Source organism: Pithys albifrons, chromosome 2 (assembly GCF_047495875.1).
Source record: "Pithys albifrons albifrons isolate INPA30051 chromosome 2, PitAlb_v1, whole genome shotgun sequence".
Classification (NCBI taxonomy): Eukaryota; Metazoa; Chordata; class Aves; order Passeriformes; family Thamnophilidae; genus Pithys; species Pithys albifrons.
The window spans coordinates 101,255,390-101,275,478 of NC_092459.1; the positions used below are offsets into that span (position 1 = coordinate 101,255,390).

Here is a 20,089-nt window from a genome sequence, read left to right on the forward strand (position 1 = left end):
CGTGCATGTGGCTCCCAGCATGTAAGGCGGGGCATTGTGCACACCAGAGAGAATACACCTGGGCCGGGGGATGTTTTGAAGAGAGGTGCTTAGTAGCAGGGCACACCCTGGGACCGATGGAGCCGGAAATACCTGGGCCTCCTGGAGCGGCTGAGAGCTGAATAAAGAAGGAAGCACTGAAACTGAAAGCAAAGCTGCTGTGACATTTTCATGCTTGGCTTCTGACATCCTCTCCCTCTCGTACACTTGACTTCCTTGCTTATTTTTATCAGATGAAGCTGATGGTCGCTGCTACGGTAACCCTGTGTGGTTACAGCTCTGGCAGGGAACAAGTGCTCAGTGCATGCTTCCTTTGTGGCTTTCCTCCCTGCTCAGTCTTTCCACCCCTCAGGTCTCTCAAAATAGTGTATTTCACTTTGTTATGCTTTAGCTGCCTGTTGTGATGGGCAGTGGTTCACCCCTTCAGGCTCTGTTCCCTCAGCCCACCAGCCACTGCTGTCTTCCACCTCTTCTTATCCTATCTTTGCTGCCTTTGGTGGGCAACATACAGGTCTCTGACCCCAAGCACAGGGCTGGAGATTTTTGTTTTAACATACAAAAAGCACAAGACAACTCTCTCAGAGTGAATAACACAGTTTGGGGGAAAAAGCTCTTCACTGACAGGGAAAAGCCTCCTTTGAAACAATAAAAATTGCTTCTCTTGCCTTAAACTCACACCTTCCTCTTTTAGTCATCATAGGGAAAGTGGGACCACAGGATAGAGGCTGGTGCTCTCTTCCACAATGGGGAGACGAATTCATCTCCCAGGGCTTCCCACTAGCCCCTGCAAGTGATGATCCTCATTTTCTGGGATAGTACCATAGTAGCCTCATCTGTGGATTTGTCTGTGCTCCAGCCCTGCCAAAGTTGATTGTGTTTCACTAGCAAGTGTTATGACTTCTTGTGCTTGAAGACATTTTCAAGCTCTGAAACTTCCCCAGCTGATCTGTTTCCCATTCTGGCACCCAAACTGCACCAGCCTGCTATTCCAGGCTTTCAGCTCATGCTGTGGCCATTAGCACAGTATGACCAAGCCAAGCCCTGCTGCTCCCTTCCTCCAAGTGAACTTCCACTGACCAAATTTTGAGAGATGATGAGGTCAATGAGGATGCCAGTGTATGTACTGGCTGCATGTTCAGCCCTTCAAGCACGAAACTACAGAGCCAGAAAGGACCTTTGGCAGAGCAGGTCCCCGCTTTCACACCTTACAACCCCATCCCATCTTCTGCCCCTTCCTGCCCCAGGCCAGCAGCCACTCACAGTGCCCTTCCTCGCTTTGCATTGGCTCTTGTTCACTCCAGCCCTGCTCCTCACCATGTCCACACACACCACTAGCACCAGTCCCAGGCAGTTCCTGGGTGAAGCAGGTTCCTCTGCACTCAGTTTCACCCTAGGTGTTGGGCATGAAGCCTCTTCCCTCTCCCTTCTAAAAACAATGCTCATAAGCTTCCATTTTTGTTAGGACAGGTTTGAGTTTCGTTCAGCAAAGCTGCTCTCCTCCCCTTTCAGGCTTGCACAACCCTTTCTGCAGGTGGATGATCACTGTAGCTGTGCTTCTCCCAGGTCCAGACCCCCATCTTTGCCTTCCTCTCCAAGGTGAAAAGGCATCACCTGAACCATGAAATGCCCAGAGCTTTTCTCCTTGAGCAAGGATTTAGGGATAGCAATTCCTCTTGTTTATAAAGAGGAATTCCTCTTGTTTTCGGAGAGCTCAGAGAATGTGCATTAGAGGATGTTGCTCCTCACATCCCTTGGTTTGTTCCAGGTGACTAGATTTGAGGGATTTTGTTTTAGTTTTTATTGTGCTGCAAGGTATCTCAAAGCAGATCAACATCACAGGGATGAAACTCCATATCCTCAGCTGCTGGGAACTTCCTACAGGGACTAAAATTGGAAGGAGACAGTTCACCTGAAAGACAATTCATCTTCTATTGCTTGCAATGATAAAGAGTGTGCTGTGCTTACACCAGAGCAGAACTTTGACCTGCACCAAGGGGACCTGTATCCTAGGGATGGCTGCTCCCCATATGGAGTGCAGATGGTAAATTATCTTTGCATTTCCACAGAGCAAAACTTTTTAATCTGCACCCAAACATAGGCAAAATCAGATGCCAACAATTCATCTGCACAGTGTGGGTCAAGTGACTGTGTGCTTTGACAAATCTAAACAGAAGTGGATATACACTGAACACTACAGAGAAGTATCAAGGAGGGTGAATATAGGCTGAACTAAGCAAGGCAGAAGTGCACAGCTTGCTGTGTCATACTTTCAGCTATAGGGCAAAGCTTTGAGGAAGAGAAATTCCTCAGGTTTAAACACGAACCAGAAGAAACATTGCTCTGTGTGCAAAGAGAGGTCCTTATGCCACCCACCAATTTTTGCAATGATTCACACTCACTCATGCAGCAGGAAGTCCATTTTCATTTGATGATGGAAGTTGACCACAACAGTTGGAGCTAAGGAGCAGGAAAGAGCCCCCTTCCCACCAGCACTGCTCCAGGCTGATACAAGGCAGACCCCCAGCAGAGCAAGCACCACTGAGAGGCCAGCCCTTCTGGTCTGGCCCCAAGAGCATGATGCATCAGGAAACAAAGTGAGTGGCTTCTTTGTGACGTGAGCCTGAAAAACCTGTTTGTGAAGCACATGAAGTAGCAGACAAGTTCAATACATTTGCAGTTTCCTTAACCAGTGCTGTATTTTGAACAAACGTTCAGGAGCAAGAGTGAACATCTTTGCTGATTTCAGACCAGGTGTTCATCTTAGAAATGCTTCAGCAGCTTCTACAAGGCAAGTTAACTCCCTGCCCAAAGAGGAGAAATCAAGGCACCTTAGCTAGAGGTTGACTGAAGAAAAGGAAAGGCAAGTTTCAATATTGCATTTGTTTCCATGGCATAAATCATCCATGAGGGTTGAGCCCAACGCAATTCATCTTTGAACTGTGGGGCTCACATCAATTATGCCCTCAGTCAAAGCATTAAATCTAATGGTCATTTGTTAGTGTATTTAAACATGCAAACATAACACACTAGCCTCAGCTGGGCTTGTTTGCATAGCTAAGATTAGAGCCTTACCTGCCAAATCATAGGAACTTCTATCCGTGTGTCTTAAATATATGGGTATTCCAGGGTATTTGTTTCTTATCACCTGGTGTTAGTGGAAAATTTAATCCCATTAAGTACACAATTTGCAATACTGAATCCTGGCATGGTCAGATTTCTACACCCAGACCACTGCCTTGGTACCAAACAAGTTCAGGATCACACTCAGAAATGCCATTTCCTCCACAGCCATAGGTGTGTGACAAGACACAACCAAGCACTCAAGAAAAGTTGCCCTCTAGACCTGCAATGGCCAACACAGGCAATATACCGGGTAGCTCAGCTGAGACCCAAAGATGGCAAAGCAAGGCTTGTCTTCATGCTTTTGCTCAGGGCAGGGTAAGAGCATGCACAGGGAACATGACTAACACTAGCTGTGAATAGTTTCCACTCTCCATTACTTCATGCTCTGTAAGGTTCGGTAAGGGGGTAGATGTATAGATATAAATACAGTTTTTTTTTCAGGACTGAAGCTGCAGCAGCAGTTTGCTGCAGCCTTTCACACAGCAGTGAGCAATCATAGGAAGGTGGTAGGCAAAGATGCTGTCCCTCACTCTAAGCTGATTTAGATTTACACTGCCAATAGGGCATCATCTGAGGCCAGTCACATGCACAAAACCAGCATTCTCAGGCTCACAGAACAGCCTCAACTGCTAAGACATGAGTCTCTTCAGATACTGGCATTAGCCTTGCAAGTCAGCACACCTAAGATTTGAAAACACAAGCCAATGATCTGGAAGGCTGACCATCCCAACCTACTCTGGCAGTAAAAACAGAGCCAGTATGTTTGGAAAGCATTTTCAAACTTTATTTACAACTGTCACAGTGACAAAAATGTAGTTTGAAAAAAATGCTAGCTTCTCCCTGAGGCTCAAAAAAGAATTACAGAAATATAGAATGTATATCATACAACAGGAGGAGTTTTACTGGAGTGCTTTGTTCTTTAGATACGTTCAACAACAAATAGAAATATACACAATACTTCCAAAAAAAGGATGCAGACAGAAATATGCAAGTCTTTAGGGCAGGCAGCAGGTCTGAAGTCCAAGGATTGCCATCTCACTGCTGCCCACATAGTAATATCTTTGATATACAGCTTTGACTTGGTGGTACAGATGGTAGAGACCAATAGAGTAACACTTAGAAATAAGACAACTGGCTGGTATGCAGGTGTACAAGCTCATTCCAGTAAGACAGCAAGACTAGAACAAGTGTTACAGATACAACAGCTGAATCCATCACTAGAGAAAATGGTATCACCACATCATGACCATTCAGTGATCAGCCATCCACCAAGATGGGCAGGGAGTATGTATAACTGGGTCTGCATGGCTGCACCAGAGATCAGCCACAGTGTAGAACACTGAATTTCTCCTGCTTTGTGCTAACTCATCTCCAAACTCCAATCTGTCCAAAACAGTTACACAGAGCTGATAAATTATTGCCATTATGTTTAAACACAAGCAAGACAAGACTAAAACAATCCTGCCAAAATGTTAAAAGCAGTTCCCAAACCCCACCAGCATTTATCTACTCATGAGGTATTAAAAATACAAATACACACATATCCAAATAGATTTTAAAAATGGAACCAGTTATAAGCAAAGGGGGGTGGCATTGGGATTATTATGGAAGTTTGGTTAAGGCCTTGACATTTCTTTTTCTCTTCCATGACCCCAGACTTGGTTTAGGTGGTAACTGTTCTCATCCTATCCCAAGACCACTGGCTCCTGAGCTGGTCCCCAAAGCTGCAAGTTCATCCCTTTCCAGGAAAGCAGCAGGTTACCCTGTCTGGTAGCAGACTGGCCTTCTCAAATGGAGACAATGACTTCTCCTCAAGGCAGGATATGGTTAAGAGGACACAACTGCAGACTTCACAAGCCAGTCTGCACTTTGTTAAACAATGATGAATGTTTCATCCTTGCTAAGAAGAATCTTGTCTCAGGACACCCAGACTAATCCTCTCCCCACAGTCCCCTCCTACAAATGCCACTGGTGATCCACACTAGATCTGGTGTTTTGTCTTTGGACAATCTCCAGGGTCTGGCAGCCCTACCCACAACACACCCCACTACCAGCCTGTCCTGCACTGCAGAGGCCCTGCAGTGTAAAGCCAGAGGAGACCCCACAACTCCACCCCAGCCCTCTCAAGCCCATTGACCAGCAAGTTGAGAGACATGAAACCCTTACAACCTCAAGGACACTGAGGTAAAGAGGCATAAAGCTCCATCCCGGGCCTTTGGGTGCCATACAAAATGAGACCAACCACTGCAGCCTCAGCAAACAGGAGAGAAAAAATCTGAGGTGTTCAAACCTACATGAGCTCTTGCTGCAGACAGAAGCACCTTTAGCATCACCTCATGCTAACCACCTGCAAGATAAACTAGGGCATCGTGTAGAGATGACAAGCAGCAGCCTAACATTATCCTGCAAATACAGCTGTTCAGCATTTAAGAGTCTAAAGGCAAACAGGGGGAGAAAATAGCTTTGGGAAAAGTGGCTGGAGAACAGGCTAAACAGCAAGAAACCAAACTACTCCTAAGGACACTCACCTTACCCTAGGAGGTGCTGAAACGGGGAGAGCTACAGGCTCCTTGTCACTAGAGCATTTAGCCATGCTTCGCTATGGACACTGTTCCACCCCCCAACACACAAAATGGAAGCTGTAAGAAAGGCAAATCTGAGATATTACGGCTCTGTTCTGATGCTTTGAAGCCAGAGGTAGCTCCCAGCCAAATGCTGCCACCTCCAACTTTCCTCCCCCTTCCCGAGCTCCCCCCTCCAGCAGTCCTCCCGTGGTCACCCTCCGCCATGTGCTTGGAATTTCACTGCTGCCTCCACCTCAGAAAAATACAGATAATGATCTCGAGAACAGCAAACATTTCTCTGCATTACTTCCTTCCTTCCTCAGGAGGTCTGGTGACACCGAGGGCTTCAGTTCTCGATACAGAGAATACAAAAAAACTAAGATCTTGCAGGTGCAAAATTGAACTTGTCTTTTTAAAAAGACTTTCAAAAAAAGTGTGGCTCTTTCTTCAGAAGGGTGCAGTCCCTTGCCTTTCCTCATGCCATTTATTGCTCCTTGTTGTCCTTCTTTGCATCTTCACAGTTTTCTTCCTCCTCTTCCTCATCCTCCTCCTGCACAAGAAACTCTTCAGGTGGCCATCTCAGCTCACCGCTCTCCACATCACCCTCCGTCGGCTCCACCACGATTGAAGGCAGACGGTCCTTCAGCTTACAGTAACGATCAAAGTCTGAGGGATCAGGGAAGATCTGAAAGAGCCAAGAACAGTCTGTGAGAGGGGCTGCATTCAAACAGTCTAGGTCAAAACTCAACTCAAGACACTCAGGTCCTCAGGGCAGACTAGTCTGGACAGAGTGTCAACCACTGAGTGATGGGAATACTCTTGAACTTGTGAGTAACCTTTTCGAGTCTCCAAGTAATGGAAATGAGCACTGCCCAAGAGGCTTCCAAAGCACACATTTTCTTGGATAGTGCCCAGCAAACAGGTATCTGCCCTTTTGGCTATTTATCCAAATGCTCCGCTCCCCCACTCCTCCTTTTGCATTGATGCTCTTGAGTTTGCACACTGAGCTATCTTGATCAGAGCATCTGAGCTCTCATTTCCTGCTGCTGGTCAAGCTGCACATGAGAACAAGCTTGTCTCCAAGCTCTGCTGCTGGAAGGGAGAACACAGCAACCCAGGGCTAGAGTGGTGAAGGGTCTTGCAGCAAGGGCCTGTGCCTGGTATCACCGCAGGGCACAGCATCAGCCTGAAACAAAAACTCAGCTGCATTTTAGAGATAATCTTGGCAGTATTCTGCACAGTACAGCTACCATATATTGGCAGTGAAAATCAGCAGGACGACACTCATTTTATGGAAGGGCTGCCTACTGGACCGTGTTTCTTCTGGAAAGAAGTATCTGACATAGCCAGCAGTTATGTACCATATTTCTCAGGCAAGGAATGTGAGAACTCCCTTATCTCCAGCCCCTCAAGATGCAGACCATTACCATACCCATTCCCTCCCATCCATAGCTTGCCACATGGATGCACAAACTCATGCATTGCACCAGCACCAGGGCCCAGACTCGCTGGAAGTGCCACTTGCTGGGATGCACAATTTGATCCTCCCTGGAACCAAGGCAAAACACAGGCACAGGAAAAACTGCTAGTGCAGTGTTAGCAGAAGCCTTGCATGACTAGATTGCAATGTCAACAGATAAGATTACAGTACTTATTGGTAACTTACTGGGGGATCAGCTTCAAACCCCAGCTCTTCCAGAAGGGTACTGCTGGGTGACAAAAGCCACTAACCATACCAGAACTCCTGGTAGGTCACCAGAAGATTGAACAATTAGCACCTGTTATTTCAAACAATTTTATCGGAGTGCTCATTTCACATTTCAGCTGCATTTAAACACCCCAAAGAAGATAATGACAAAATGCATTCTCCCCTTAAGGTTGTAGATGAGGTGAGATGTCAGGTGGCTGTACTTTTCTTTGAACACCATCTGCATTCAAGTCACAAGAGCATCTTTGCAGGGAGCAGCACTGCCAGCCTCAGCTTGAGAGCAAGACCTGCTCTGATCTTTGTGGTTCCATTTACAAAAGCAGGTTCTTGTCCAGGAACCCTGAGCATTAACCATGAAGTGTCATTCTCCTTATGCCAATCCCATGGGTACCCACCACCTCAGGAAGCCCTGGCCACAAAAAGTGAAATAACATCCTATCAATTCGTTCCTCAGCCTAGAAACTATAAACTATACCACCACCTCCTTGTCAATACTCAGTCTTCTGCTATTCAGCCTCATTCCTCCCTTGCATCCAAAGCTCTGTGGCAACCAGACTGCCATCCTGAGACAGCCACTGCACTGCTACTTAATGCAAAGCCAGGCAAGGTAACAGAAGGTAATGCACAAATCAGGGGCTGTTTGCACATGTTCATCTAGTCCTGGGGACAGTGGTGCAGGAGTCCAGCTCCCACTACAGCACCCAGCATGCACAAGAGCACAGGAGGTCTTTGAACATGGCCACATCAACCTGGTCATTATAGTATGAGCTACTGGCTACTAGTCACTCCTGGCACAAGTGAGACTGTTACTGTTTCTTGGAGCTTTGTGGCTTCTGCTCAGCCAAACAAAAGCAGTTTCAGGCACATGGTGAATTACTGAAAGCACAGTCAGTGGCTCTTAAGCATCAACTCGTTATCTAAACTCAGGATAGGAAAAAAGCATCCTTGACACAACACGGTTTAGAAGGTTGCAATGGAAAAAAAAGTGTGGTTCAGGAGGTTACATAAGCTGATAATATCATGAAAATAGCCTCCTATGCAAGAAAAATAGCAGTATAATAATTAAACCAACCTTTGGCTGCTATTATTTTAAGCACATTAGGTCAAATTGGAGCAATTTCTTTGAAAATAGCCTGCCAGATTTTTTTTTCCAGAAACTAAGTAGCAGACATTTCCTTACAAACAAATATCCGCAAAATGTGGTGTGCAGCTTTTTTAATAAAAAAACCTCCTAGCACAATCTTATCTCAAACAGCTGCAGGACAGGCCGAACCCAAGAAGGTCAGGATTTTTTCCACTAAGTCATGCTTTTTAATCGTTGAGGCAGCATGAAGGGAGATGTTGCAACTGCCCTTTGAAGGGGCGTGGACCGTAAGTGGAAAAAGTACAGAAGGCAGATTTCCTCTAGTGTGACAGCCAGGGCCACAGCAGGCCAAGCACAGAGATCTGAGGGAAAAGGGATGCAGATTAAGGCTAATTGTACATCTGGGGAAGATGGGTGGAAAAGTTACCCCAACCATCTTCCCCTTTCACTTTTATTAAAAAAAAATACAAGCAAGCACCAGCTGTCTCCTATCTCCTGCTTCAGTAGTGTCGTGCTACATTTGTGAGTGCTGTGCACCAAATCTGGTCCCACTCCCGATTCAGACACTGGGAAAAAAAAAACTTCCAAGTTTGCAGCAAGGTCCGTGCTGGGTATGCAGCAGCTCAGCTCTGACCTAGGAGCTCAGCACCCTCTGACACAGCAGCCAGGACAGCAAAACCTGCCTACAAGCCTTTCTAGTCACATTACCCAGCTCAGGCGTGTGGGAGGAAAACCTCCCCTCCACCTAAAGAGCAAAACAGACACGGGTCAGCTTCTCTCTCTCTCCTTCATCACAGAAAGCCACCTTGCACACAGCTGAGGCAGAAGCCTTCCCTGGGCTGACTTGGTCACCTGATGGGGGACAAGTGACAAGGACCAACTGGTTGCAATGGCTGCCTAAAAGCAAATTTGGCAGCAATTAAAAGGTATCTTTCTCCCCTTCACTTGCATGATACAGCACGAGGGGCTACAACTGCTTCTGCAGAGCCTCCCCTGCAGCTGAGCCCCAACTCCTGGCCCATGGAGAGACCCATGCAACACCTCTAGAGCCCACAGAGGCCATGTATGTTGCTTCTTACACTATTCAACACAGCTTCTTGCTAACTGCAAGACTGGCTTTTACAGGCCCCTCCAAATCATGTCTGGGGAACTGCTCTCCTCATGAACCAATCCAGATCACATACAAATTGACCAAATTCTTGCCTTGCAGCTAGAAAGCGCAGGGAAAAGCAAAACTTGAAACAAAAATTGATAGGATTTTAGAAGATCATGTTTGCCTCTGCTTCAGATGATCTTGCTCTACTATCCTTGAATGAAGTCTTGGCAATAAGAACGGAAAGTTTTCATTGCCCTGGGGAGGCTCATACCCTCTCTCAGCATTCACAGGCATGGACAAACACCAAAAGCAGGAGAGATGTCAGACAAATAAGAGGATTAGCTCAGCACTACCATAATCCAAGTGACACTTGTAAATTCAAAACAACTTCCACATGTGTACTCCATACCAACTCCCATAGTTAAAATGCTTGTCTTCCCTCCCATGGGGGTGAAAACTATTTAAATTGTATTACAGGGAGACTACGGCAATGAGATCTTCCCAAATTAAGTTACTGTTGTGGGGGAAAGCTTTGCTTCATTGTGGTAGAACTATACAAAACTGAAAACTCCGTACTGAGAGAGACACCACTTCAGGTACACGATACACCCTGATGTACACACACTCATCCTCCCAGTACTAAAAAGCTGAATTTTGTGCCTCTTCAGCAGTATCAAGCCATTATTCCAAATCCCAAATCAGAATTTAAATTTTTAAAAACTTTACTACCATTAAGAAGCATGTCAAGCTCATTTCACTTAAGTCATGTCTCAGTGTCCTCTTTGGAGGACTTTTCCAGCTACAAGACATATATTTACTCACACAGTAGTCATGACTCAAAACCAAGCTCTATCAAGTGTGCACACAGCAGCCCATGACTCAGGTTGATGAACTATGACAACTCCCCAGACACAGACATATTGCCCTATCTCAGGGCAAGGGAATCTTCATACATCTAATAATTTTCCATCGGGGTAACAAGGCATCAAAATAGGGAGGAAAAAACACACACTGAAGCATTTCAATTAGCTGCTGTATTCAGATTGGATTTCAGTGGAACACTTTCCTGCATAGCATAACTGCAAACATGATTAATTTTGGATCTGTTTATCCCATATCCTGCTTCTGCCTTCATTTAAGGTCCCAGACCCTGGAATAAGCATTGACTCAGCCTACCCATCTTGTTCAGTAACCATGCTTGCTATCACATTTTTGCAGCCCAGTCTCAAGACCTTCCACAGCAGCAAGCACCAGCTCTAATGCAGGACTTCCCCTGCACAAATAAATCAATGCTGCACAGAAACCAAGCACTTCACAAGAAAACAAGACCATTACAGAGGAAGTTCAATTTCCACTGAGCCATCAGCCCTTGGGTCAGCAACACATTGGTCCCTCAGTTTAACTGGAAGGATCCACCAGGCACAAACCCCTCAGCACTGACCAGTCTGTGCTTCCCCAGTGCTGGTGAAGAGGTGTTGCACTCACCAAAAATTACTTCCTTGACACCAAGCTTTAGCCATAGACCCTGGATGGAGAGTTAAGCCTATTTACCCAGATTCAGGCACTCTGACGTGATTCATAGCTAGCTGTGGCTGTGATTAACCCAAACAGATCCCAGCATGATGCGATCATGACTTAAAGAGCTCAAGCTCCCCATGACAACCAAACCCCAGCTGATGGCATGAGGCAAGCCCAACCTACACAGGCCAATCTCCTAAAAGGGAGACTAAGGTCCTGCAGGACCAGCAAGTCAGCCAGACAGCCAGTCTGCAGTGAAGTAGCACACTCAACTCAGGAAACTGCATTTGCTCAAAACACACACTTTGGGCATTAATGTGTTTTCAAGTCATGCTAAGACCCCATTCCACTTTCAAGAAGCAAGGTAGGATTCAGGTCAAGGTGCTGTTTTGACAACAGCTCCTCAAAATGATTAATTCCACCTCGGTTTCAGTGGCATTGTTCGTGCGGCTGCGAGACAGCAGCCGAGGACAAGCTGGCAGAGTGCTGATGAGGCTCTTCAAAGAATGGGTATTTCTAGGGGCTGGAAAATAGCAAATGGTACATTAGCTCTGACTGGCAGCAAAATAGGCCTGGCTCGCTGGAGGCTGCCAGGCAGGAAGTGCATGAAGCCCTCCATAGGCACATCTGTTTGTAGCAGGGGCATCTTGAGCCATCAGCTGCATTTCAATGAGTTTTTTGTTTAGTAAGTCCCTTGGGAATTATGGGACATCTATTAAAGATCCAGAAATAGCTCCTCACTGCCGGCACAAGACCCAGCATGACATCATCTCTTCAGTCACATCTTCTGTTTTGTCTACACTGCCCTGTTCTGAGACTTATGCCCCAAATTCACCATTCACTTCTGCTCAGGCCCTTGAAATCTGTTGGCTGAATCATCTTCAGAGGGCTCAGAAAGCAGCTTTCTGTCACAAATACAGTAATAAAAGCTGCCTTACATAGAAAGATTTTGAAATTAACATGTTAGCTTACAAGCATTTCACATATTAACTTGAGAAAAGGCATTCTTATGCTGAGAAGAAGGCATGTTTTGCAAGTGAAACTGTACTAACGACTGAAGCCTATGCAGCCAACTCAGATAACACTGGTATTACTTCTGCAGTCTGAGTTTTCACACTATTGCTTAAAGAGCAGTAATGGCGAGCCCAGCAAAGGCCAAGAAGCTTCACCGGCAAGGGAAGGGCAGACCTTCAGCTGATGTCTAGGACAGACAGTCCAGAGTGTGAGCAGAGGCATGAGGGTGGAGGGAACTGAAGGAAAAAGTCAACAACACAAGTTCCTTTCATAACCAGCAAGACATACAGGAGCCCTGAAGTTCAGTGAACTCCACAAGACAGAGGAATCAGATTGCTGAAGTTTATACTCAGCATATGAGCTTGTTTCCTCAGTTTACTTCCAAGTAAAGGCAAAAATACTTTGAGACAGTACTCTTAGTAGGAAAAGTCTGTCTGAAGCAGATACTGATGTGCTCTGCAGTTCCAGTAAAGCTTCTGTACCACCTCCTCTGGTCCAGACAGTTCCATGTCTGCCTACGACACAAGCAGGCCCCAGTCTCACAGCACCCTAGAGACCAACTCCCAGACAGTCCCTGCTCTACTCAGCCTAATGGAGGGCATTTTGAACTTCACTTTGACGTAATCTCTGCAGTAAAATAAATACAAATTCTACTAAAGGAGCCAGAGAAACTGTTGAAGCCTCAACCTTGCCTCTCCTGATTCTGGCTACACTTGTTTTTTTGCCTTTCGTAGCCAGCCAAGGGCTGTTACACTGACACCCTGAGTGCCTGACTCTGCAGATGAGTGGAGGAAGATGTTGCAGCTTAGAACAAGAAGCCTCAGTGTAGGAGCAGTCATGCTCCATTAGCCCCTGCCTGGTTTTAAGTTATTGCACTATAGCCCTCAGACTAGCATACAATTTTCCATGTACCAAACTCTCTCCATCAGCAAGATGAGATACAAAGTGCCAATCTGAGGTAGAACAAAGTTCATGGTGCTGTTTGCATCAGATTTGCCCTTGCTGTTCTCACTTGAGTTTTCAACCCTTCAGGGATGCTTTCAACTTACCTTGACTTCCACTGTGACATTCCCAGCCAAGCAGCCAGAAAAGGCAGGCCGGATTCTGCTCTCCAATCCTCTTTATACTAACCTGATTTAGAGGCAGACTCACACACTGCTACTGCCATAAGGATCTTCCATTTCAACGCCTTAACTTTTGCTGCCATCAGTTTGTTTCATATCAAGGTGAAGCTCCCAGCTCTTGCAGGCATTTAATAAAAGGCACCTGTGACTAGACCACTAAAGAGCAGAGATCTAGGATGCAAAAACCCTGGACAGATATGAGTCGTCAGCATTTATGACTCACACACCTTCTAATTCAGATGATCCACTCAAAACTAAACAGGCCTGTTCCCCAGTTGGCTCAAATAGACTTATCAAGGTCATTAGCACTTGGGCAAAAACCTGGCTGAAGCAATCATGAGAACAAGCAGGGCACCTAGATCCTGCCTTTATTTGGGAATGATAGGTAGATAGAGGCCTTTGACATGACTGGGTTAAGCCTCTTCAAAAGGTGACCCATAAAGACAACCTGACACCCCATGGAGGTTAGTTTGATTGCTTCAGGTTTAAGAACCATGCTTATGCCTGTGCATTCCCGCTGTGAAAAGAGGAGAGAGGCTTCCCACCAACTCAAACACTGAAGCACAGCACAGCTATAACCCAAACATCTTGCACTATCCAGAGCCAGAATTCTGACAAAAAAAAGAAGTGCATCCCCTTTTATTCCACATAGCTTTGACTTCTGCTAGAGGCCTCAGCCATGGCCCAAAGTTCAGTTGATTTCATGCTTCAGTGCACTGCTGCTGCCTTGTAGCTCATTTTTCAGACAAATATGCAAACATACAGCAGCACACCTCATTTGGATGCACACTTAGAGCAACTGCCTCTATGCAGGTTGTGTAACACCTGCAAAGGATGAACCCTGCATCTGGATCTGCCAGGAAGCCACCCAATACACAGACCAGATCCAAGTCATTTGCAAGCACTCAGCATCTGTCTTAAATCTCATCAACAAGTCTCCTGAAAGTGTAGGAAACCACGGAACTAGTAGGCAAAGACACATAACTTGCGCTTTGATTAGCTATAAGCTAGGAGATGAAAGGGATATTAAACTAAAGCATTGAAGTTCAAGCTGAAGACTATCTCTTCATCCCAGCCATTGATCTACAGGCTAACTACATTGTTCAGAACTCTTAAAAAAAGAATGCAGCTCATGCCTTCAGGTATAGATATCTCCAGTGACATTTCAAGGCTCGTTTAGGCTGTCTCTGGCCTCACTGTATCTTACAGAGGACTGTTAACCCCCCCAAATGAGCACATCAGTTAGGAAAACGAAGAAACAGATCAGAAAGATGCAGATGCCATATAATCAACATTCTCCTGCCCTCAGCACATGGCTTGTATACTGTGTTACAAAGATCTCACGAGTCCTCAGCCTGGTGAGTGGTGTGAATCCTTTTTTATTCAACCTCCCCATTTCCCACTGAGACCCTGGAATGCTGAATGAGTGGGGGCTCGAGCACTTCAAAAACAACCAAGTCCTCTGCCAACCGGCTCTGATACAGAGGGATATTTTAGACAACCGTGTCCTGCCAAGCAAACATTCCAGTCTGTTGACTAGTTCTCACTACAGCAAGACATGCTATTAGGTCAGCTGCAGAAAGGTACGTTAGACGGAATTTACAGTCCAGCCCAGGCAATTCCAATGGAATTAATGCCTCAGCAGCAAGCAAAGCACTTACCTGATACGACAGCCCATCCTTGCGGGGGCTTAGCCCGATCTCTTCCATAGCTGGGGTGTTCATCATCACTTCAGTCATTTCAGCAGATCTCAGATAATCAGAGCTAGAAACAAAAGACAGCATTCCAGTGATCTGAGGGTCTTCGGGAGGACTGAACAAAATTCAAACGGCATCGGGAAAGCGAAGTGAGCAGCAGAGGCTATAGGCAGGCAGTCTATTTCTGGTCCCTTCCTTCCTGCCCCAGCTCGGAAGGCAGCGGAAAAAGCTCAGTACCTCGTACGCCAGAGCTACATTCAATGCCTTGGGAGCACCTCCTTACTCTCGCCCCAGGACCGGCTCAAGCACACCGGGGAGGCTCCAGCAGCGGCTTCGCGTTTAACGTCCAGCTCTGCCCCACGAGGGGAGAAAAGTAAAAAACCACAGTACAGTGCAAGCCCTGGGGGATGCGTGTTGGTTTCTTCTTTTTTATTTTTAAAATTTTTTTAATAATTGCTCCAGCTGTGGTCCTTTAGCTCCCGCTGACTTATTTTGCAGCCTCGGGGACTTCCACACAGCGGAGCGCGGGGCGCCAGTTCCAGCTCGGCTTCTACAGCCTGAACGGCGTTTCCAGCGCGAGAAAGTGAACTCCCACAGTTCGCAGCTCCCCCGTTGCGGCCCATCCCGCTATCGCCCTACTCGCACTGCCCGGAGTGTGCACCGCCACCACCGGCGCTTTCCCTCCGCTTTCCCTGAATCCCGCCCCGCTGCACCGCCTCCTCCCGGGACAGTAGGGCGGCTGCAGGCCCAGCAGACAAGCAGGGGCCCCGCTTCAAGAGTTCCCGGTCACAACAGCACCTTGCGGCGGCACAGGCGCCGTCCCCTCGCCCGCCCGCCCCACGCGGGAAGCGCCCACTCACCAGGGCAGGGGGCACAGCACAGACATGAAGTCCCGGCGGAGGCTGCCCCGGGTGCGGGGTGGCGGGAGGGGCACCCAGGCACAGCACGGGCGCTGCAGGACAAGCAGGGATGAGGCGGGACGATGCGCGGGGCTCCGTAAGATCCACGAACCTCTCCAACAGCCGCCGCCGCTCTGAGTCTCGATCCCGCCGCCGCGCGCCTTAAATGGCCCCGAGGGGCGTGGCCGGGACCCAGGCCCCGCCCATCTGCATGACGTCACTTTTCATGAATGGCTTCGGCGAGCGCCGTTGGCGGGGGTGGTGTGGGGATGTGCGTGCCTGCGGCCCGCCCGGTGTGCCCCGCGGCCCGCCCGGTGTGCCCCACTGCCCGCCCGGTGTGCCCGCGCGGGTGGCAGCGGAGGGAGCCCGGCACGGCCCGGCCAGGACGGACGGGTCCCCGATGCTTCAACCCGGGCGCAGGTTCAGCCCGGCCCGGCTGGGCTCGGCTCCGCTCCCTCTAGCACCGACCTCAAAGGGACGTCCCAGAACCACCTCGAGCATCGCCGGGGCTGGGGCTGGGGCTGGGTCTCACGAAGGGGATTCGAAATCCACACCCTTCGTGGTGGTGATAGCGGGGGCGGAGCGGGGGCACCGCCACGACGCTCCGGCACATCCCAGCGCAGCGGCAGCGGCCGCCCAGCCCCGGCCCTGCGCACCTTCAATGCCCCACACCTCAGGTTGTAGTGAAGTGAGGGAGCAGTTTCACGGAGCCGAGCTATATTTAGCAAATGTGAATCAATGACTGGAAAGGCGCGGGAGGAGAGAGAGGCAAATCCATTTGCTGCCAGGGAAGTGCAAGCACCGTGGGCAGCTACAGGTGAAGCCCTTCCCCTCTCAACATGAGACTTCTGGAAGGCAAAAGCCATCTTTGGGCAAAAGGCCTGGGCACCCCAAACCCAGCATGAGTCCAGACCATGCACATCGATCTGCTGCTGGTGCTCATGCAGCCTCCTGAGAAATGGGCTGTGCCCCGAGGATCTTGGCCACAGGATGGGCCAGGCCCTCTAAGGCTGCTGAGAAATGGTGAGGGCTTTTGGGGACACTTCTCTTCTCTGTTTGCTTTCCCAGTAAGCAGTATCTTGCCTACACTGGCATGTGAAATTTAGTGCAGGGAGTGCATTCCACCTGTTGCTCCATACTGCTGCTCAGACTTTGCCAACAAAGTGGATAACCAAGCACGCAGTTACAAATGCTTCTCTTATTTCCTTCGCGTGCAGAACATACAGCTGCTGCCATGCTTCACACGTGTGTCTATGCACAGGCATACACACACTATTTGCCCCGTAATTTAAGTGTTAAAAAGCACAAGTTCAGGGTTTCTAAAGGGAAGCTTTTCCCTCAGCTCCACTCAGCCACCCCCCAGACTGTATATAGATGTGTACATATATACATGCATGTGTTTCCTCAGACCAGATAATTTAATCTTCTTAAATTCATATTATATAATGTAAGCGTATGTGGATGTTTCACATGAGGCCTCAGCAAGCTGCTGCTTTGTGCCAGATTAAAATGAATCACAACGACTTGATCGAGCTCTGGCAGATGTGTGGAAATTCAGATGGGTGCGAGTGAGCTCCCTACAAAGAGCCATCGCTAACCTTCCACAAGGTTAATGGGAGGGAGGCAGTAGGGTGGACTCTGTATACATAGTCCTTTTGCCTGCTTGAGCCTCCTGGTAATGTTTGGAGCCAGAGAGAGGAGTAAGACAACCAAGTCCCCAACGTGCTGGGGAAGCAGATTCCCTGTGTTCTGCTGGCCTGTCCACAAGGGCCCCCTCTCTCTGCTGCATCTCCCAGGACACATAAACTCACTTTTACTGTCTTTGCTGATTTCTCCACTAATAAAATGACTTATAAGAGACTTTTTTGAAGCTGAACAGTCCAAGTCATTGCCTGGTGGTACTGGGGCTGCTCTGGGAGGAGATAGACCCGTGCTGCTTCAGACAGGTCTCTTAAAATTACCTTTCCAGCCTGCCCCAAATGCCTTCATCTCCCATTGTGTCCAGATGAAAAGCGGGACATCAGATGGGGCCATAGCTCAGTTCCCTGGGATGTTTCATGAGAAGCAAGCCTGCCTGTTTCCCTCGGACATACAAACACCTACTGTGGATTTCCTGGTGTTGTCTGTACAAAATAAAAGCCAATGAAAAACCCGTATGCCCCCCAAGTCCCTCTTGCTCCAGGCACACCAAGTTGTCTTTCTAAATGCCTTCCTACATTAGCAGGCTTGAGGTTCAAGGTTTTTCTCTCCTTGGGAACCACATTCCTTTAAATACTTGATTTTCAATACATTTGACCCCTGAAGGAGACCAAGGAATGGGAGCAGGGCTCACTTTCCCATGTCCTCTGGACACCTGCCTTGCCATCCTGGTTGTCTTGGGCACATAGTTTTGAGTTTCTACCTAGATAACAGCCTTTTAGGGGGCGTGTGAGGGGACAGCATCTAATAAAAATCCCTGGGTGTCTATGTGCTGAGTATGCAGATTACTTCCCAGTGACTTGGTGAGAACATCGGCCCTGGCCCTGGCCAATTCCCATTAGGAGGCCTGGGGATCAGTGCTTTTATTGCTCACTTTGGCTCTAAGCCACTGTGAGATTTATTTGTGTGATTAACCATAAGCACGTTAATAGTCCTTTTGAAAGCAAAGGCACACTTCCCGTGATTTCCATCAACCGCGCTTGGCTGCTTTGCTGGATCAGGGGTGGCTCTACCCCTGCTCCTGACAAGTGTAATGTTTAGTGGGTGAGGTGACTACTGGGAACACTGCACCTTTGGCCCTTCCCTTGAGGGAAGTCTTGCTGAAGGTATTCAGGTATCTCAGGGATGGGAGGTGTTTTATAAGCCTGGGGAGGTGTTCTTTATGCAGGGGAGTTGTACTATAATAGCTGTGCCTCCTTCTGTTTCACTTGCCCCAACAGGGTATAAAAAGCTGGAGCTACAGAGACAGAGCAGAAGGGGCTGTCGTGTCCACCTGCAGCTCCTACCTTGCTAAGAACAAGGTTAGCAAGGTAGATAAGCCTTTATGTCAATGTCTGGGCTTAAAGTGAGGGAACTCCATTAACCCTTGAGCTGCTGAACTGCCACCTTAGAAATCCACGTATCCAAGTAATCAGTTTTCATTACACCGCAGATCCTAAAATACCAAATTCTCACTCTGCTCAAGGGTAAGGCTAGAGGAGTTTCCTGCCATCTGTGGCCCCACAACCACGGAGCAGTACACGGGAGTAGAGAATAAAATGGGATCAGCTTGAAGTATTTAACTGCAAATGAGAATGAACCCCTGTACTCGTTACCTGCTCCTGTGATGGGAGGAAAATACAAGCACTTGAAAATTGGCATTTTTTTGCCTTCTGCTTTCAGCCAATTCTACTAAACAGAGGTCAGTCTGCTTTGATTTCCACTTTTTTTCTCATCTCAAGTGCTCACCAGATCCCTGTTTCAGTGCTGTGTTTTTGCATTAAACACGTGGAAATACCTGGTTACCTGTGGGCAGGAGCAGCAGCACTCAGTCTCTCAGCTCAGGTAAACTGCTTTCCAGGGCACTGAGCTGATTGAAACCAGATGAGCCCTCATGCCTTTCTTATTGCCTTCAGTTAATTTTATAACAGTCTATTATATTTTGTTTTTCAGGACAGTATAAACCAACAGAGGACAAACATGCAGTAACAGGCATTCACTCATGTTATGAATTGGCAGCAATCTAGGAGGAGCAGCATGATGGTGAAGGACAGACCATCACTATCCTCACTGAAGACACTTGTGCATAAGCAGAGTCAAGAAGAAATAAAACTGCTGGGCAGTCATTTCCACTTATTTTCCTCTAACCTGCTTGCAGTGTAAGAGTTTTCATTGTGTTTACCTCCAACCATGCAAATATAAAGCTACTTGTCCAGATTTAGATCCAACGGCCACCTGGGTGGACTGCAAGATAGCTGGCCATGCTGGCATCCCACCCTTTTGCAGCCATGCACGTTGCCACCTCCCTTTTCCAAGAGAGTAAGTGAGGCTGCACGAGGCGACGTGACCAGCACAGGGTCACTCTTAGGGTCACCTCCATTCAGCAGCAGAGCTCGCTGGTTCTTGTCTCCCAGCCAGCATTGCGAATCCTGCAGGGAAAGTTTCCTAGAGAAAAAAATAAACTCTTCCCGCTTGGAATTCAAAAACAAAACCATGGAAACATTTCTCTCCATCCTAATGTTTTGCAAAAAGTTATTTTAACAAAT

At 47.7% G+C, this 20,089-nt stretch overlaps 1 protein-coding gene across 1 annotated transcript; it reads right to left on the reverse strand.

The window, feature by feature from the left end:
* Nucleotides 1-3,922: 3,922 nt before the first annotated feature.
* On the reverse strand, nucleotides 3,923-16,023 carry LBH (LBH regulator of WNT signaling pathway). The gene is made up of 3 exons (XM_071580004.1): nucleotides 15,828-16,023; nucleotides 14,932-15,034; nucleotides 3,923-6,411 (listed from the first exon to the last, which is right to left on the reverse strand). Exons 1-3 carry the CDS (start codon nucleotides 15,851-15,853, stop codon nucleotides 6,211-6,213), a joined length of 330 nt encoding a protein of 109 aa, XP_071436105.1. The 5' UTR covers nucleotides 15,854-16,023; the 3' UTR covers nucleotides 3,923-6,210.
* Nucleotides 16,024-20,089: the final 4,066 nt, after the last annotated feature.